General features: G+C 33.0%; 1 protein-coding gene across 1 annotated transcript; it reads right to left on the minus strand.

The window, feature by feature from the left end:
• Positions 1-2,888: 2,888 nt before the first annotated feature.
• On the minus strand, positions 2,889-3,964 carry LOC119640563. Its single transcript, XM_038038678.1, has 2 exons — positions 3,328-3,964; positions 2,889-3,153 (listed from the first exon to the last, which is right to left on the minus strand). The coding sequence occupies exon 1, from the start codon at positions 3,784-3,786 to the stop codon at positions 3,454-3,456; it is 333 nt and encodes a 110-aa protein (XP_037894606.1). The 5' UTR covers positions 3,787-3,964; the 3' UTR covers positions 2,889-3,153; positions 3,328-3,453.
• Between the last annotated feature and the right edge of the window lie 12,819 nt (positions 3,965-16,783).

A 16,783-nucleotide genomic window follows, 5' to 3' on the forward strand; every position in this document is an offset into this window, starting at 1 on the left:
TTAAACGTCAAGCACTGTAACGCACTTAAAGCTGCAATATCATCCAACAGATACTCAATCATGGAACTTGATATCAATTTTTTTACTTGTGTAAGCAATTCTTAGGTTATCGCCAAAAAATATATGTTATCTTTTTCATGTCGAACACAAAAATGCAGGGCAGTACTGGTCGTGCGATTCTCTATGTTTCATACAAAAAATTCACAACAAAAATGTTTGCATTGTAATATGCTTTTATCCGTTTGTCGAAACATTGTTACAATTTGTTATCCAGGTTTTTATTTATAACAACACAGAGGAACTCATTTACGTAATGGCCTCTATTTAATTAAGAGAAAACTTTTCGAGTCTTCGGAAATAAGTATCGACTGAAGGCCTTTACAACTTTTCACTTTCAATGCATACCACTGTAGATTTTTGAAAAAATCAATATTCGTTTTATTGTCTAACCTGATCGCTTAAATACTCAAAAGTGACACCAAAAGTCGATTGTGGCCACGGAAAAATGTTTTTCTCAAACATGATTTTCGAAAAGAGGCAAACAGCATAGGTCGACCACTTTTCTTTTTTTTTGCACCAAAATATTTCATTTAAGTATTTTTAAAGCAGTATTCGCTATTGAAATACGTAGCATTTTTTCGAAAAGTTAATATAGACGCTTTTCTGCCTTTAGTAAAATAAAGGAATGCCTTTTTTTGTGGTCGAACGTTGAACTTTTTTATTAAAGCACACCGCCAATCATACAGCATTCCATAGGGATTTCACGAGATATATGAAAACAGATGAAATGGTTTCCTTTTATTATTCAAATTTGGACCATCCGCGGTATTGTTACTTTTTATATATTTTTCAGAAATAATTTTTTTTTTTTAATACTGAAATACACGCCTAATAACTTACCCGAATGTCATTATTCTAAAAGCTTTTCTTCCATCAAAAAAAAATTCTCCTCCCTTTTCTATCCCCTTTAAAGATAATCTAATTTTGAATAGCGTAATAACTTAGCTACTTTGAACTATCCCTTTCTCTGATTTTGAAACTGAAGTGGGGAACTGAACTTTTGTTACAAAAGTTTTCAATTTGGTTGCAGAGGTAAAGCCTTAATAAAAACTTAAGCAATTCGTAGTCGTTTTGTCAATGGCTTATAGTAAACAGACGGCAACATAAAATTTACCACTTCTTTATTAAGCTCAAAGCTCCAATGGTGCTGACAATATTTGCAATTAGTGACGCATCCTAATGCCGGGCTATTTAAGACGCCAACACATTATCTAACAGATGTTGCAGCATCCAGTAATGGAACGCATACATTAGGTATATAAATTCTTGGTAAACATACGAATGTTATATTATTTCTCGTTGGTCTCTTCTTTGATTTTAAAATTTTCACAATATTACTGAAATTTGTCGCATTTGTTCTTAGTTTACGTTTACAAATACACAACAAAACAGTTTCCACCGCCTGCAATTTGTAAAGAAAAAAAATATTTTTTATATTTGCCCAAGTATCCAAGACTCGAATATACCTTTCTGCCTCTGTTGCTGTTTCTCTGCGGTCGGTAGGAAACCTCTCAAATTTCTATTCAATAAAATTTTCTCTGGTCTCAATTAGAATACCTGTGCAGCCAGTCTTACTGCTTAGTTCTCTAAGCAAACATTTTACACACATTTATACTCCGCCGCTCTTTTCATACAGTTCCATAGAGTCTTTCTTTTCTTTTTTAAGATTTCACGCCAAAACCTTTAGTACTGAATGGGAATTACTGCTACGTTTTTTTTTAAATATAATAAAAGGAAACTTTTCCCATCAAAACTTTGTACAATTTTCCAAATTTTTCTTTTCTCTATTTTTGGCTTTCACTCATATTTAGTGCTTTACAATATTACAATATTACAAAACATTCATTCATTTTTTTCCAACATTTTGCATCAAACGTCTAATTCACGTTTGTGTGGTGTCTGGTCGTCGTTTATTGTTTGTTATCTAAGGAGAGAATATCTGAAGGTTTTTTATTTTTGTTCCTTACTTTTAGGAGACGTCAATTTGTAAATACGCTGACAGTGATAGTCGTAAATTTTTAAAACGCAAAGAAAACCGCAAAGAAAGCCATTGAATTCTCTTGGGCATAGAGTGTTTGACCAGCTTTTTATTATTTCGAAGATTCTTTCAATGGGTTATTTGCATTAAGCTAAAACCAATCACATAAATTATTGATCATATTCCACCGATCAATTGGAAAGGTTGGTGGAAGTATCAACGGAAACCCACGGCAATAATGGAGGAAAAATATCAGGTAAAAAGTTTTCATTTGCATTGGAGCTGAGTCCCTCAACTGTTTTCTGCCGAGTGACTTCCCTACAGTCTTTTCTTAATAAAGAATCGAGCTAGCTTTTACATGCATGTCCATGGCGTGTCGATATTCATTTTTAACATTTTTGAAGATCATTTCGCTCTTTCAATAATAACGAATGTACTCGCGAGGGCGCCGTTACTATTCCTTTCAATTCAAGGAAATCTGGACCCGGGTTACAATCGGTGTTGGCAAGTCAAAATGGGATGGAAAAGGCTCAATGTCCAATATTAATGAATGAAATCGGTTATCGACGGTTGCGAGATAAATTTTCCTATTTGAAATGTTCGCTAAAAAAGCATTGTATATATAATACGACCAATATAGCTAAAGGACATGAATAAAAAAGATTACCGACAACGTCTAACAGATCAGTTCGTCGATTTAGGGAAAAACTGTTGGATTTTCGATATATTAAAAAAATTTTCGAGGATGCGCTAGAAGACGGATATAGAGCTCTTTACCCCGCAACCTCAAGATACTGCTTCTTACGATCACTTACAGCTTTCCAAATCATACATTATTAATTAAAAATTATGGGTTTTTTTGTTCGAATTGAATTTATTAGTCATTAAAATTATACATGAGCTCGAGCGAAACTTAACAACAACAATTGCATTTATCAAATTGAGAGAATGACATATTTCATAGTTTCAACTTCGCAGATGGGTAATAAGGAGTCATCAGTATGTAGATGTTTCACAAAAGCTGAATGCATCAAAAGATGTGCGCAAACAAACGTATCCAACTTTCGCTGTATGCCATTCCAAACTTCATTTTGACACGTCGAAGATACACTTGTCTGTCAAATGTAAGAATTTTTCACTTACATATAACATTAAGAAAGATTCGCTTAAAGCCGATTACAAATAGTTTTTCATTTATTCAGACATCATTCGTATTCATATTTCAAGGCTTGTTTACTGACATGTTGGCAACTTGGAAATGTTACTCAACTTTTTCTTTCAATACTTACATATTTAGCAGATTTACAAACGTAAGATTCATTATTGCCGTTGCGTAACGCAAGTGAGCATTTCCAACATTATATCAATGGTGATTGGTTTTATTATTTGTTTTAATTTTATTTCACTTATACCCTTTAACGTATACGTGTACTATTTATATCAGTTAGCATGACTACCATTGCCAACGAAACCGAACTTAGGATAATCAGGAATATGTACAAAGCATTTGTTGTGAACACCAGCCTGGTTAACAACACCGTCCCAGTAATGTATACAAACACTAGGAAGGCTAACAAAAATATGGTGTTGAGATCACGATACCATAAGGTTTTAGGATCTTGGCGATTTGCCGGCTTCACCAATGGTTTCAACGGACGGTACTCTTGCTCATATTGGGTATCGAAGCCACTTGAAAAATCTACCTCATCAAAGGCGGCTGGAGATTTTTCTAAATCTTTTGTCGCCATCCCAAGCAAATATTTTTTTTTTTTTGATTAATTTTTTTTCTGCTTATTTTATTATTATTTTGGTAACTTTATTTCTTTCAGTTTTTTTCGATCACTCTATCACTACTTCGTTCACTCAGAATCTTATATCTAATCATTTGGAAGTGGAAATAAAATTGAAATTTTCCTCGACTGGTAAATTGCTCAACTCTGCGTTTGTAGTACATTTGTAAGTAGTTGTATCGATCGGGGTTTTTTAGCTCATTATATTTCGCTTTGATTAGCACGTTATCAATAACAAAAGGTGAGATACCGATAATTTCATTTAATATTGTAAATAAAGGTGTAATTCATCATAACTGTGTATGTTTCACTTTTTTGTATAGGTCTATACAGTTCGAAGTTTTTCCGCTTTGTTTAATTAGTAAAAATATTAGGTCACTGCACTCATATCACTCATCATTCTTAATGCAAAATGCATAATCGATCAATTAATTAAGAACCATTTGTTAATATCCAATTCAAAAGAACTTGAAAAAAAAAATTTATATATATGTATACAGTGCTCTTGACATTTTATTATTATTATTTTAATTTTAGACTAATGAATTGAATTCTTAGACTAAAAAAAAGACATTGAGCACTAGCAACACAGGCTATCGGCTCTCTTGACATTTTAAATGAATTCATTTGTTTCATAATTAATTATGTGTTGCCAAAGTTCAGTGATGGCAAACTCTTTTCTAAACTGACTAAAGAAGAAACCAAATCTCTTCGATCTCTTTCTTCTGATGCGTCCAGCGCGGAGTATTAAGTAGTAAGTGTCTTAAATATATTATTATGCGTTCTCGAGTAGCTTGAATACTAGAACAAATGCAATTGTGTCGCCCTCTAGCAAACATATTGCCTGTTTGCTGACACCACACTTAGAATGACAGCTTTGCTAAGAGAAGCAGGAACTCGGTCCGTTTCTTTTTCCTTTTCAGCATTGTCAAGGTTAGAATTCCAAACACTGACACTAATACAAACCAATTTGTCCTTGAAGTTTAAGGATTCGCATCAAAGATTAAATACATCGATATATTGATTCAATCATAGCTATAAAAAAATTGAGTATTTAAGGTTTGTAGCTGAGATAATGGTTTCCTTTGGGTAACTCGGCGACGCCTAGCGACTTGATGCTATCATCTGCGTTTCGATATAATTATGAAAGTTTTCTTATTATTTCTCACCATTCTTGCGGAAAAGTTATGGATTCGTCCAAGTGTACTTCTGAAACCCATAAAAATTTAAAGACAAAAATGGTATCAATCCGACACAACTGACATGGCTATAGTAATCAAAAGCTATACAAGATGATAGGTTTCGAAGGTTCGTCCCAAAGCATGTACAGTTTTCTTTTACTTATTCCATTCCAGTGTGGTTGCCCGCTTTGGAAAGTCGTGAATTCGACGCAGCAGTTTCGGCCAGACTGCAAAAGCTTAGCTAATTTAAAAGACAGAAAACTGCCGAAGTTTTCAATAAGCGGCGTATAAAAAGATATGTCCGAGTTAAAAATGAATTTGCCATATATTGGAAAAGTTTTTGCACATTTATTTGATACGATAGCGTTGATAAGATAGAAAACGCAGTACTTGAGTTTTTAAGCTCATCGTTAAAAACGGGAGGCAAATTTGTTACATCATATCCTATGTAATATTTACATTATTTCAAATATAATCTCGTATCTAACCAATCTTTCATTTTTTATACTAGTCACCGATGGATGGGGGATATGCTGTCTAAACGTTTGCACCGCTCAGGAGAAAGTATCAGAGACCCCTTAAAGTATATATGTGGTTAATCAGCATTAAGTTCCAAATCGATTTAAGCATGTCAGTCTGTTCATCTGCCCTCTGTGTAACGTCTGTGCTAAACATTCTCATGGCCGGAAAAATACAACTATCGGCTTCAAATTTGGCAGAAAGATTGAAAGTTCTTGGAGGGTATTGAAAAAGAGACAAATCGATCGCAAGACACACCCACACTGCCATATAAACTGACAACACGTCTGCTTTTCAAAAGAAATAAAAAATTGGATTTTTGTTCAGCATTCATACACTATAAAAGATAAATCTGAAAAAACGCTTGTGGTTTAGTTAATTGAAAATTTTTGTATTTCGAAGTAATTTGTTAAGTAACCGCTGAAATGGAAACATTGTAGTATATCCCAAAAACATAATTATATTTTTCAATTGAAACGAAAATGTTTTTTTAAGTCCTATAAATTCGTAGTGCGTTGGTCAATAATTCTCGGGACTAAATAAAAAAGTTACTTGCTTCTAAAAAAATTCGAGGTTACTGAAATACTTTTACAACATTTTAATGCATTTTTTTTGAATAATTTCTCTAAACACTTTTAAAATACGTTCCAACTTTGGCATTGATCTCAAAATTTGATCTGTTGGTTTTTCTTTGGCTCATCGTTTTGACTTTTGCAAACAGAAACAGATAAAGATAGGAAATATTTACATTGACTTTCAGCTGTCTCAGGGCAAAATTTTTGGTCAAATTGCAAGTACACTGTTTTCTGATATCTTTTTCTTTTTTGCCTTGTGATAGTCTTCACTGAAGTTTTCTAATGTAATTACATCCGCACTCAGCATCATTGTGTGTTTCGAAGTAGGAAAATTACCGCAACCGCAAGACAATGTTTAGATTATTATCAACACAAAAACTTCGTCGCTTGATAATTGGCACTCTCTAAAAATAATAATGAATTTTTTACTAGAGACAAGCGTAGCTGTTCAGCAAATTATTGATCGTTGCGTTATATTAAAAAGAGTAAAAATAAATTCATAAAAATAAGAAAGAAAATATCTGTCTTGGATCGAACTTTTTTATATCTATCATGGAAAAACTTCAATAAATTATGATAATTATACCGTGCGCTTCCTTACCTATGAATAAAGTACACGACGGATAATTTCAAGAAAAAGTGTTGAAAAGTCTTGGCATCTAAATGACAGTACCATAAAGGAGTCACAACAACGAACGATGAAAACGATCCAAGCAACCTACTGCGATCCTGCTAAACGAACAATGTAAGCGTGCAAGTAGTATACATACCCCAAATAGGGCCAGGAGTTCCCAGAGTAAGTGGACCTGATGGCATTTAAACGGCTGAAAATAACAAAAACAGCTCCTACAATATATTTCTATACGTTGTGTGCGCACGAAGAGAGTTGGGCCAAAGTGTGAACGTATCTTTCTAGCCGTTTCGGAACGTTCTACCTGATATTTTTTGGAGCTTGCTGAAAATTACAATAAGCTAAAAAAACGCACGAAAGAAAATACGTTGAAAGAGACGAAACTGCCGGCGCGTAAGACTATGGGAAATCGACGTCTGCTTTGGTCTTACCGTGGAGACAATTAAAACAATTTTTTACTTAAGAATTTCGGACATATTTTGACCAGAATACTTTCTCTTTCCGAGCATACTTTACTATAGGGAAACCTTATTGATTCGTACATTTAATCTGAATATATTTCGAGCAAAAATTTATTTTACTGTCAACTTACCTTAATCAGAATTTTTGAAAAAAAAGTTTAATTCTAAAGTCGAATGGCCAGATCGCTCAATGAATTTAGTAAAATGGATTATGCTACACAGGCCAATCGCCATCGTATTTGCTTTAAAGAGTTTTAGCATTAAACACAATTTAGCCCTACGATGGACATAAAGAAAAATTAATTTGTGTACCGCACAAATATTGTTCTGCGCTACTTTTCATTCGTAATTCAATTTTAATAAATTTTTTTAACGTATGAGTTAACAAAAGAACTTTAAATATATTAAAAAATGAGAGGATATCAGTTAACAGAATAATTAAATGATTGCACAAGCTTTTGAGTCGAATCTTGGGTACCTATTACTTAAACAGAAAATATTGCTTTTCGCTCGCTTATTGTTTTAGGCGAAAAGATCGCGTAATATGGACAAGAAATAATTGTATTGACCGAACTGCTAAAAACGCTAAGTTTCTCCGGTTAAAATTTGCAAAAGAGTACGATATTTTTTCCGGTTGCGTAAGGATTTCTATTTCTTTAGGCATTGTCGACGTGTCTGGATTTCAATAAGATGTAAGGAATTATGGGAGTCCCGCGTGATCTTAATCTTGACTTTGTGCCTCAACAACCGATAGACATGACTAAACCAACTCAGAATCTCATCCTAGCGTTTGTATAAACTGCATAGAGGTAATATTACAAAATGAATACAAAGTAACTGCATGTTAGTATAATGTGGACTATGCTTCGATGTTACATGATACGATATATGCTGAGGAACAAAAGAACGCGCAATAATAACAACAAAACGGTTGTGTAAGCCACTATTGTTTACATTGTTGACGTCCTATGGAGGGATGGGCACTTAAGTGATTTGCTGTGCTGTCAAACAAACGTTATGTATTCACGATAAAATATCGCAGCATCAACATTATCAGCACAATTTTGGACTTTTTTAAAGTTAAAATGACGATAGACATCAGTTTAATAAGCAAAGGCGATAAGCAAAGACCTCCGAAATTATTTGAACGAACTTTCTCGTCGGTTCTTCTTTCTTTTTATCTCGACACAGCATGCCAGTGAATTGGTAATGATTGCCATTAATTCGGTTAATTCAATATGTAGTATTAAAAAAAAATAATATTAATTAAAGTTGTTCAACAGAAAACCTAACAACCGCAGATAATGCAGGAACGGAAAATGAGCAGCCGCTAGATTCGGTGGTTGTAAGCCCGTTTGAGATTGAGAATGCAAATGATTTCACGCGAGGTAGTATCGTTTTGTGTCTTTGCTATAAAATATTGTTAATAATTTTAATTTTATTAGTTTGTAAAAAATACTTTGTGTAAATGAGGAAAACCAATAATAATAATAATAATAATAATAATAATAATAAAAACTACTCCACTTTTTATCATAAAATTTACTTCATAATGAATTTATTGCACAAAGAGACAAAACCAGCAAACGAATGAAAAATATTTATAATCACTAATTATAGGGCTGTGTAGTGGTTGACTGTGCATTACGTCTATGTGAATCCTTAATGAAATATTGAATTACAAACTCACTTATATAATATTGTAATTCCGTTGTGTTTAAAGTTGAACGCTTGTATACAATGAATAATAATAAATAAATGAAAATAAATTGCAAAAATTTATTGTCAGCTTTTTCTTCGGCCCTTTCTCTCTTCTTTATTTTTTATTACTTTTTTATAGACGACAGGACGCAACATACTTGTTTAAATGCAAGATTATTTAAAAAAAAATTGCGGAAATTTTTACCAGTAGATGTTTACCTAGATCAAGCATATTCTGAAGAACAAATGTGTTTGCGGACCGAAGTCCGATATGTGCAATGACTTTAAGGCTATTCTTGAGAGAAACGCAAAGAATGGGATGCCTTTTTTGGCTTTTCATGCAGAAAAGCATTCTTGCCCTATCTTGGGTTTTCTTTTAATTTCTTTCTTTTACGTAGTATTTCTTTGTTTTGTTTTCTCTGGTTTCTGTTTCGACCTTTTTTTTTCATCTTCTTTTCTTTCCATTCCTTTCCTTTTGTTACCTTTCTTTCCTTTGCTTTTTCTTCTTTTAAGTTTACCTTCCTTTCGTTTTCTTTACCATCTTGTCTTTCCTTTCCTTTTCTTTTCTTTTCTTTTATTCTCTTTTCTTTCTACTTTTCGTTTCTGTTTTTTCATTCTTTCCTTTCTTTTCGTTTCAGCTTCTTTCGCTTACTTTGCTTTGCTATCATAACCTTACGCTATCCTGCCTTAACTTATACCCTATCCCTAACAAGAAGCAACCGATCCACCTTTGTTTCCATTTATATACCTTCAATTTCTTATTTTTTTATTCTGCAACGCCTTTCACATAGGTCGCCGTATCCAGTTGTAATAACTTTATAATTATGATGATAATTATAGTGACGTTGATGAAAATGACTTAATTATTTTAAATGTTCTCCACTCTGTTTTTTTTTTTCTGCTTTTTGGCAACCGAACTAACCAACCATGAGAAGTAAATAGTAATGGGTCTTGGCATCAGTACGGTGATATAAAAAAATTGTAAGTTCCGTAAAGAGCTAATTGAAGGAAATTAAAAAAAAAAAAACTCGGCAAATCATTAAAAACATTTTTATTGCACTGCCGACAATTAAGATGAAGAGAGAAATTAAACAAAAATAAAATTAACAGCCCGTGTCATTTCCTAGGAAAAATATCTTAACATTGTATTCTTAAGAGAATCTTAAAGCAAATTCAAATTAATGCCTACATATATGCAAAATTCTTTCACTTTCCTGCAAATGGCTTGAGAAAACCATGAAAGTTAAATGTTTTCACGACATTTTGGCTATGGTATAAGACAGCGTTTGAATTTTCTTAACTTCGCGTTTTCTTTAACATATTCTTTATTTTTTTATACAACTCTGAGATTTACTTTAATACCATAATTTATACCACTTAATCGGGTGTTCGTTAATGCGGCTGCTGCTGTTGAAGCCACTCAGGGTTTCGTTGTTAGTTTGTGGTATTGGTTGTCGTATACGTTTGTACATGGCTTGTTTTTTATATCTATTTATCGCGAAATTTTAAATTGCAAATTTTAAATGTAGCCGATGACGTTGATGTCGCTGATGTCATTAAAATGATTAACAGGATCCAAAATGTTGGTTAATACCAAGCAAAATCTTTTTGCGTGTAAGCACATGTATGTGCATATGTCCAGCTGTGCGCCAATTTACTCCCCGGTAGTTTGTCTCTGTTCTGCTTTCCTCCTCTTTTGTTTTTTTGTTCATTTACTTTATTTTATTTTATTTTATTTATTTATTTTTTTTTTATGTATATGTATATATATAATGTAAAATGCCGGAAGTGCTCTATTAAATACTGATGTACTTGTAGTTGTTGTTATTCGGCTGCTCAGTTGACTTTTTCGGCGTGCTAGAGCTAAAGAACAACAAAACAAACAAGACAAGTAAGCTCCCGAACGTAATTAAATCAACTACCAGTATAATGTAAAACAACTACAAGAACACGCTATCAACCATTTTAAAAAGAGGGGAACTACGAAATAATGAACACACAGTTACTACTACTCACAGTTACAACGAGCGGTCTTGCAATAGACTTGAAAAAAAAACCAAAAACCTATTGTATATACAATGTACTCAAGAATATTTGTGTTAGCTACTGTCATCAAAGATTTTTGGCTTATAATTAACACAGAACCATTTCAGATTTTCCATAAAATTTGCAAGTACTTATAATTATGTAAACAACTTTTCAGAGGAAACTGAATATGTATGTATATCTTTGGAGCATTTCCAGATAATCTAAGACTATTGTCCATCCGAAGGCCAAAATAGTTCATGCAGATAATTTGATAAAATGAACATTTTACTTCAGATCTTTCAATATTTGGTGAAGATCTTGGTTTTTTTTAAATTTTATAAAAAGAAATTTCTACTTAATAGCAGCAAGACTTTTAAAATAAATTTCTTTCAATTTCGAAAATATTTTTCCAGATTTTCTTTGACTGAGGTATGCAGATCTTTATGAGATCGTCTTCAATTCGTCAATACAAACAATTACATTTTTAAAAAATAAATTCTTGAATTGTGAAATGTTCGAAATTAAGAGAATCAAATGATGTCTTCCATTCAGAGTACTTTAGAGATCCTAAGTCTTGTGATTGGGCATCGAGTAAGCGCTGCTATGCGCTTTATGGACATATGGCATATTTGATAGAAGCAACAATTAATCATCAAACAACGATCCATTGATCATGTGGAATCTTAGACATTTTTTAAACTATTTTGAAGTGTTGAAAGTCCTTTGAAAATTATTAAATGTTTTTCGCCCAAGTTGTTCAAAGAATACGTTCCCGTGTGGCAAAAGAAAATCTTCTTTGTGGCGATAAATCGCTCACAAGTGATCCTGCGCTAACCCGTAAGTGCATTTTTTTCAAAAAATCGAACTCTATATTTCGCGATTGAAAATTACGAATCACGTCGATCGTTGGTAGAAGCAAGAACATCATCGTACGGATACTGTAAGTGCACCCATCGCATACGTGTAAAAATTTTTCACCATCTATGGCTAATAAGCAAATCACCAATTTTTTAGGTTTTGGAGTAAAGGCTATTCTCAGCTCATGCGTAGACACGATTTTTGATTGATTTAAGTCATTTTGAATACCTGTTAGCGCCCATACACTTCTAATGTTTTGACCAAATTTGAAGGCGATTTCTTCCTTTTTGATGATTGGAAGAATGCTTTCCATAGGCATTACCCTGACAGACAAAGACACATGCTTGGATTGATACCGAATTTGTAGTTGATTAAGAATAATTATACTTTGTATGTTAAGATCCTTTAGTGTAAGATGCAAAAATCAAATCTTCAAGTGAAATTTCTCCCTATAATTACTTACCTCCCTATAGATGAAACCCATAGGATTTATTCTGTTGTTTGGCTTCAAGGCATCAGCAAGAGTATGCGGGTAAGTAAGAAGCCCGACTAACAAGTTGATATTCGCCGGATTTCGCCGTTTTTCGTTTCAGATAGAACTTGCGATTTGCAAGAATGCAACCAAATACGTGCGATAAAAAAATCAATTTTTTTTTTTTTTTATTTCATTGATGCTTTTATTATTTGATATTTTTTTATTGCATTGGCATCATTTTGTTTTTAAACAATTATTTGAAAAAAAGATTATCATACAAAGAATCTATTTCAGTAATTGGGCTAATCTTTCGTATTTAAGTTTGACTAAATTACCCACAGCATCGTGCTCACAAGGTAACATTATCTCCTAAGTGTAATGACCATTAAAACCCTGGTCAAAAAATTGAACACTGATCTTTCAAGCAGAATAATTGATTATTAATATTGTGCAGATGCCTGGGGGTCATAGATGGACGGCCTCGACATTGACGGAACCTTTATAAGGTAATGAAATTAGATTCAAAAAGACAGAATGTTAGTATTTCTCTAAAATTTTTTGTAATTTATTTAGTGTCTTAAGTACACGCAGGATGGGGTTTTAGTAATGATGAATGCGTAACATCGCAATGACATTATCATATTTGATTATTAAACCCTATAGTTATTATATAATTAAAATGTATTGCAAATCTTAATCTTATGTCTCTGAAATTTTATATAATTCGACTCATACCATGCGTTCATTTTTCACTAAGAATTGGCCGTTTTCCCCGTCAAATTCTAGTCTTTAGGCCGTTATTACGAACTTGTACCAACGGCTGAGCATGGCCATGTTATGTTTAAGTTTGGTATGCATTAGGCCAATGGAGTGGAAAAATTGGTTTTTTTAGATGAGATTGTAAACAAGCAGTGTTATTAAGGAATATCGAAGGAAAGTTTGGCAGGGACTACCGATAAACTTGGTACTTTGGAAACATTTAAATCCTACCGACAAAACAGCCTCAAGCGTAAGTTCCACTTAATAAAAGAATAACTTATGACCAGGCATGAATCCTAACAAAAATATATGAAGTGAATTAGACTGCCATGTGCGAAGACGCTCAATCTGTTACGTCCAAGATCTGGAAAATAGACTACAAAAAGAATGGAGCAATATTCCTGTTTCCTACCCAAAAATATTTATACAAAATATGTAAAAACGTTGAAATGACCAAATATTAATTTTTAATAACATGCTTTTTTTTACCTCGTATCGTTTCTTATATGAAAAAACGCAATATTAACGACGCTATGTTTTTGAAATTGTTTTGGGGTTAATTAATTTTCTTGTCTACTGGAATATTGTTTTGTTTGTTTTTATTTTATATTTTATTATTGTATTCCCTAGTAGTATAAAATAGTAAAAATAATTTTTATGTTTCGACAATGGACTCAGTTTAACAAGCGTTTGAAAACTTATTAAATGAATTTCATTTCTTTATTACATAAACGAGATTTCCTTACAGCACCCATTTTATTGCGTTAAAGAAATCATTTTGCAATTTGCGAAATTGAAGCCAACTTGGAAATGTTAGTACTACCCAAGTTCCATGTTGTGTTTGCCGATTTTTTTATCGAAATTCTATGTACGCGACAATAACATCACTATTGTGATATAAACGATAAAGTCAGCGTAAAGAATATTTCGCTGCTTAATACCCCTCAGTTAGGAGAACATCTTGCTTTACATTTGTAACGCCTAGCGTAGCGTTCTCAGAGTGGAACTACACATCAAAGCGTATTTGTTCAACTAACAAAGAGTTTTTAAATTTGCACGGTAGATTTTGTAAACTCTTTCGAATTTTATGATGAAAATTATTGTTCAAGACTTCTTTTTAATTGTTATTATTAAATTGCTGGATTGGAAGGCATATTCCTTTGTTTTCTTTCAGTTGTGAAAAAGACGGTAAACCTAATAATTATTTTTTTAATTATTCATACTCTTTATTTATTTTATTATTACATTCTTTTATAATAACATGATATTCTCATCATTATTTTTATTGCTGCATGCTGTTTCACTTTTATTGAAAGCAAAACATTTATGAAGAGTAATGAATTGGTCATTCAGTACGCGCAATACGTTACTGCCTCATCGTTACGTTCCTAACCATCATCTATCCATTAATATTACGTTCAAATCCTCTTCTTCTCTTTTTCGTAGAAGTGGACTTTAGTGATTTTAAAAAAATTTATCCTTGGTTATTACGATTAACGAGATAATCTGTTGCTTTTCCCGTTGTGATTCAATTACAAAATTTGGAAAAAAAATGATCTAAGGTTGTACCTTTCCGCTAGTGTAATTGGAAATGGCACCGTCCACCTTTGGCTGTACGCAGGGTAGGGAAGAGTATTCAACAATGCATCGCTAAGATGATTCATGACATCTTAGGGATGTTGTAAACTTACAGTTCACGTCAAGAATTTTTTCTTAAATACGCCTTCATCCGCGTCTAACTGATAATTATATCATATAATATTATCCGACGGCGCAGACTATTTGTCTGTCAACTGTTTTGGCAAATTTCATCTTTCAATCTTTATTTTTGTAACTTAACCGTTCCACAAAAACTGTAGGGCAAAATGACTCATGACGATAGAAGTAGATGGATCGAAAACTAAACGACGTAGAAAAACCCCGATTATAGATATTTAAAGATGCTTTCATATAAATAAAAATCATCAAAAAATATTGGAATTAAACATGCCTCGCAATAGTTTTTTTTTAACGCTTAAATCTTCAAATGGTCTTCTACACCGACATGGTACTCCCAGTGTTAAATATTGACTTGATTTCACTTATGAGTTTTTGCGATTTTAATTGTCATATAGAGCGCACTTCTCAAGAAAAATATTCTAATACATTTGGGTGCAACTATAAATATTAAAGATGAAGTTGACGCTACATTATTCAGCGTACTATTGCCCTACGAAATTCTCGCTTAAAAATTTATTAAAAGCAAATGGAAAGTAAGAAATAATCTTGTAGCGCGAAAATCAAGCTTTTTTATTAATCTAGGTCCAGAAATATCTGAAAAAATTTTGTATTTAAAATTATTTCTGAACTTTGTAATCATCGATCTCTGGCCGAATTCGACTAATTTTTTAACCTGATTGATATGAACGGTAAGTAGCCGAGCAGGAGGAGTCGCAAATCGAAATTCGCAAGCTGAAATTTCGCAAAACTTTCCCAATCGAACCTCCAACCGAAGTTCAAAAGTACATATAGTTTATCTTAGTGTTAGTTACGATCAAGATTAATTTCTTTCTCAAGATGTCGAAATCAATTTCAACCTTTGATTAATATATTGTGTCTTTCTGCGCGCTTGAGACATGCACAAGCGCGAAGCCACTGCAATGTATTCAAGTAATAGGGGACCAATTGAATGGGGCTCCAAAAGATATTTTTAGCGAAGTTTTTGATAATCTCCGTCAACGTTTGCATCGACTTTTGTCTCTACCATGAATTTTATGTTATACGTTGTTATTTGTTTTGTCTATTATAAGCATAGTTACACCCGCATTGGAATTTTTCTGTGGACGCATGTTAAAAGTGTATGCGAGGAGATTCATTTTTCTTGCTCAATTTTTGCGACCTGAGCCACACCTAAGTCTAATCGATGCACAGAGAGTATTATAAACTCAAGCTCCTTCTTGATTATTGCTGCCTTTTTTAGATCACTGCTGATAAACGCTTGCTTGTAAAAGATTGCCATCACCGTGTTAATCACCATTATCAGGCGACCCCGTAACAACGGTAGGGTAATTCTTTTCTTTCTTTCTCTCACCGTCTATCAAGAAGTAAACAAAGAAGTGCAGTAATCATTTATTAAACTGTGGCATATTACTTTTTAGTAAAAAAGTAATGAAACCAACCGGCAGCTACCGCATAGGAAACAATAAAATGAATCGGGTTTTTACTAAGTTCGCTGGGTTGCCCTTAACTTTCTCTTCTTTACACTTTGCTCATCGAAAGCCTGTGAGTCAGAAAGAGACTTTAACCTAATTTCTTCTCTTCGGCGAATTTTTAGAAAAACAAGTCCAATGTAGGTACCCCGTTCCGAGTTACGAATAGAACATACAATTTAAGAAAGTAACTCTCACCGCAGGATGACGCTCAGACTAGATTTAGCGGTAAAACGTTTGCTGGCTAACGCATTTTGTTTGGTCTTCATGCTACAATTGAATTGTACAGAAAAACGAAACAGAAAACAATGATTCAAAAATAATATCTTATTTTTTTTTGGTTTCGGTTTTGTTTTGTATTATTTCGCTTCAAATCACTACAGTCCGTTTATGGAAACATTAAAACATGAAAAAATGAAAGCATTTTAGTTAAGTCGCAAGTGTTTCCAACTTCTTATATTGCATCCGTCTGTCCCTTTCTTACTCTTTCTTTCCCCTTACATTACACTAACAGTGTATAGTAGTTTGGGAAAAATGAAATCGCATAGATTTTAATAACCCAATTTTCAAACATTTTTT

Source organism: Glossina fuscipes, unplaced genomic scaffold (assembly GCF_014805625.2).
Source record: "Glossina fuscipes isolate IAEA_lab_2018 unplaced genomic scaffold, Yale_Gfus_2 121, whole genome shotgun sequence".
NCBI lineage: Eukaryota > Metazoa > Arthropoda > Insecta > Diptera > Glossinidae > Glossina > Glossina fuscipes.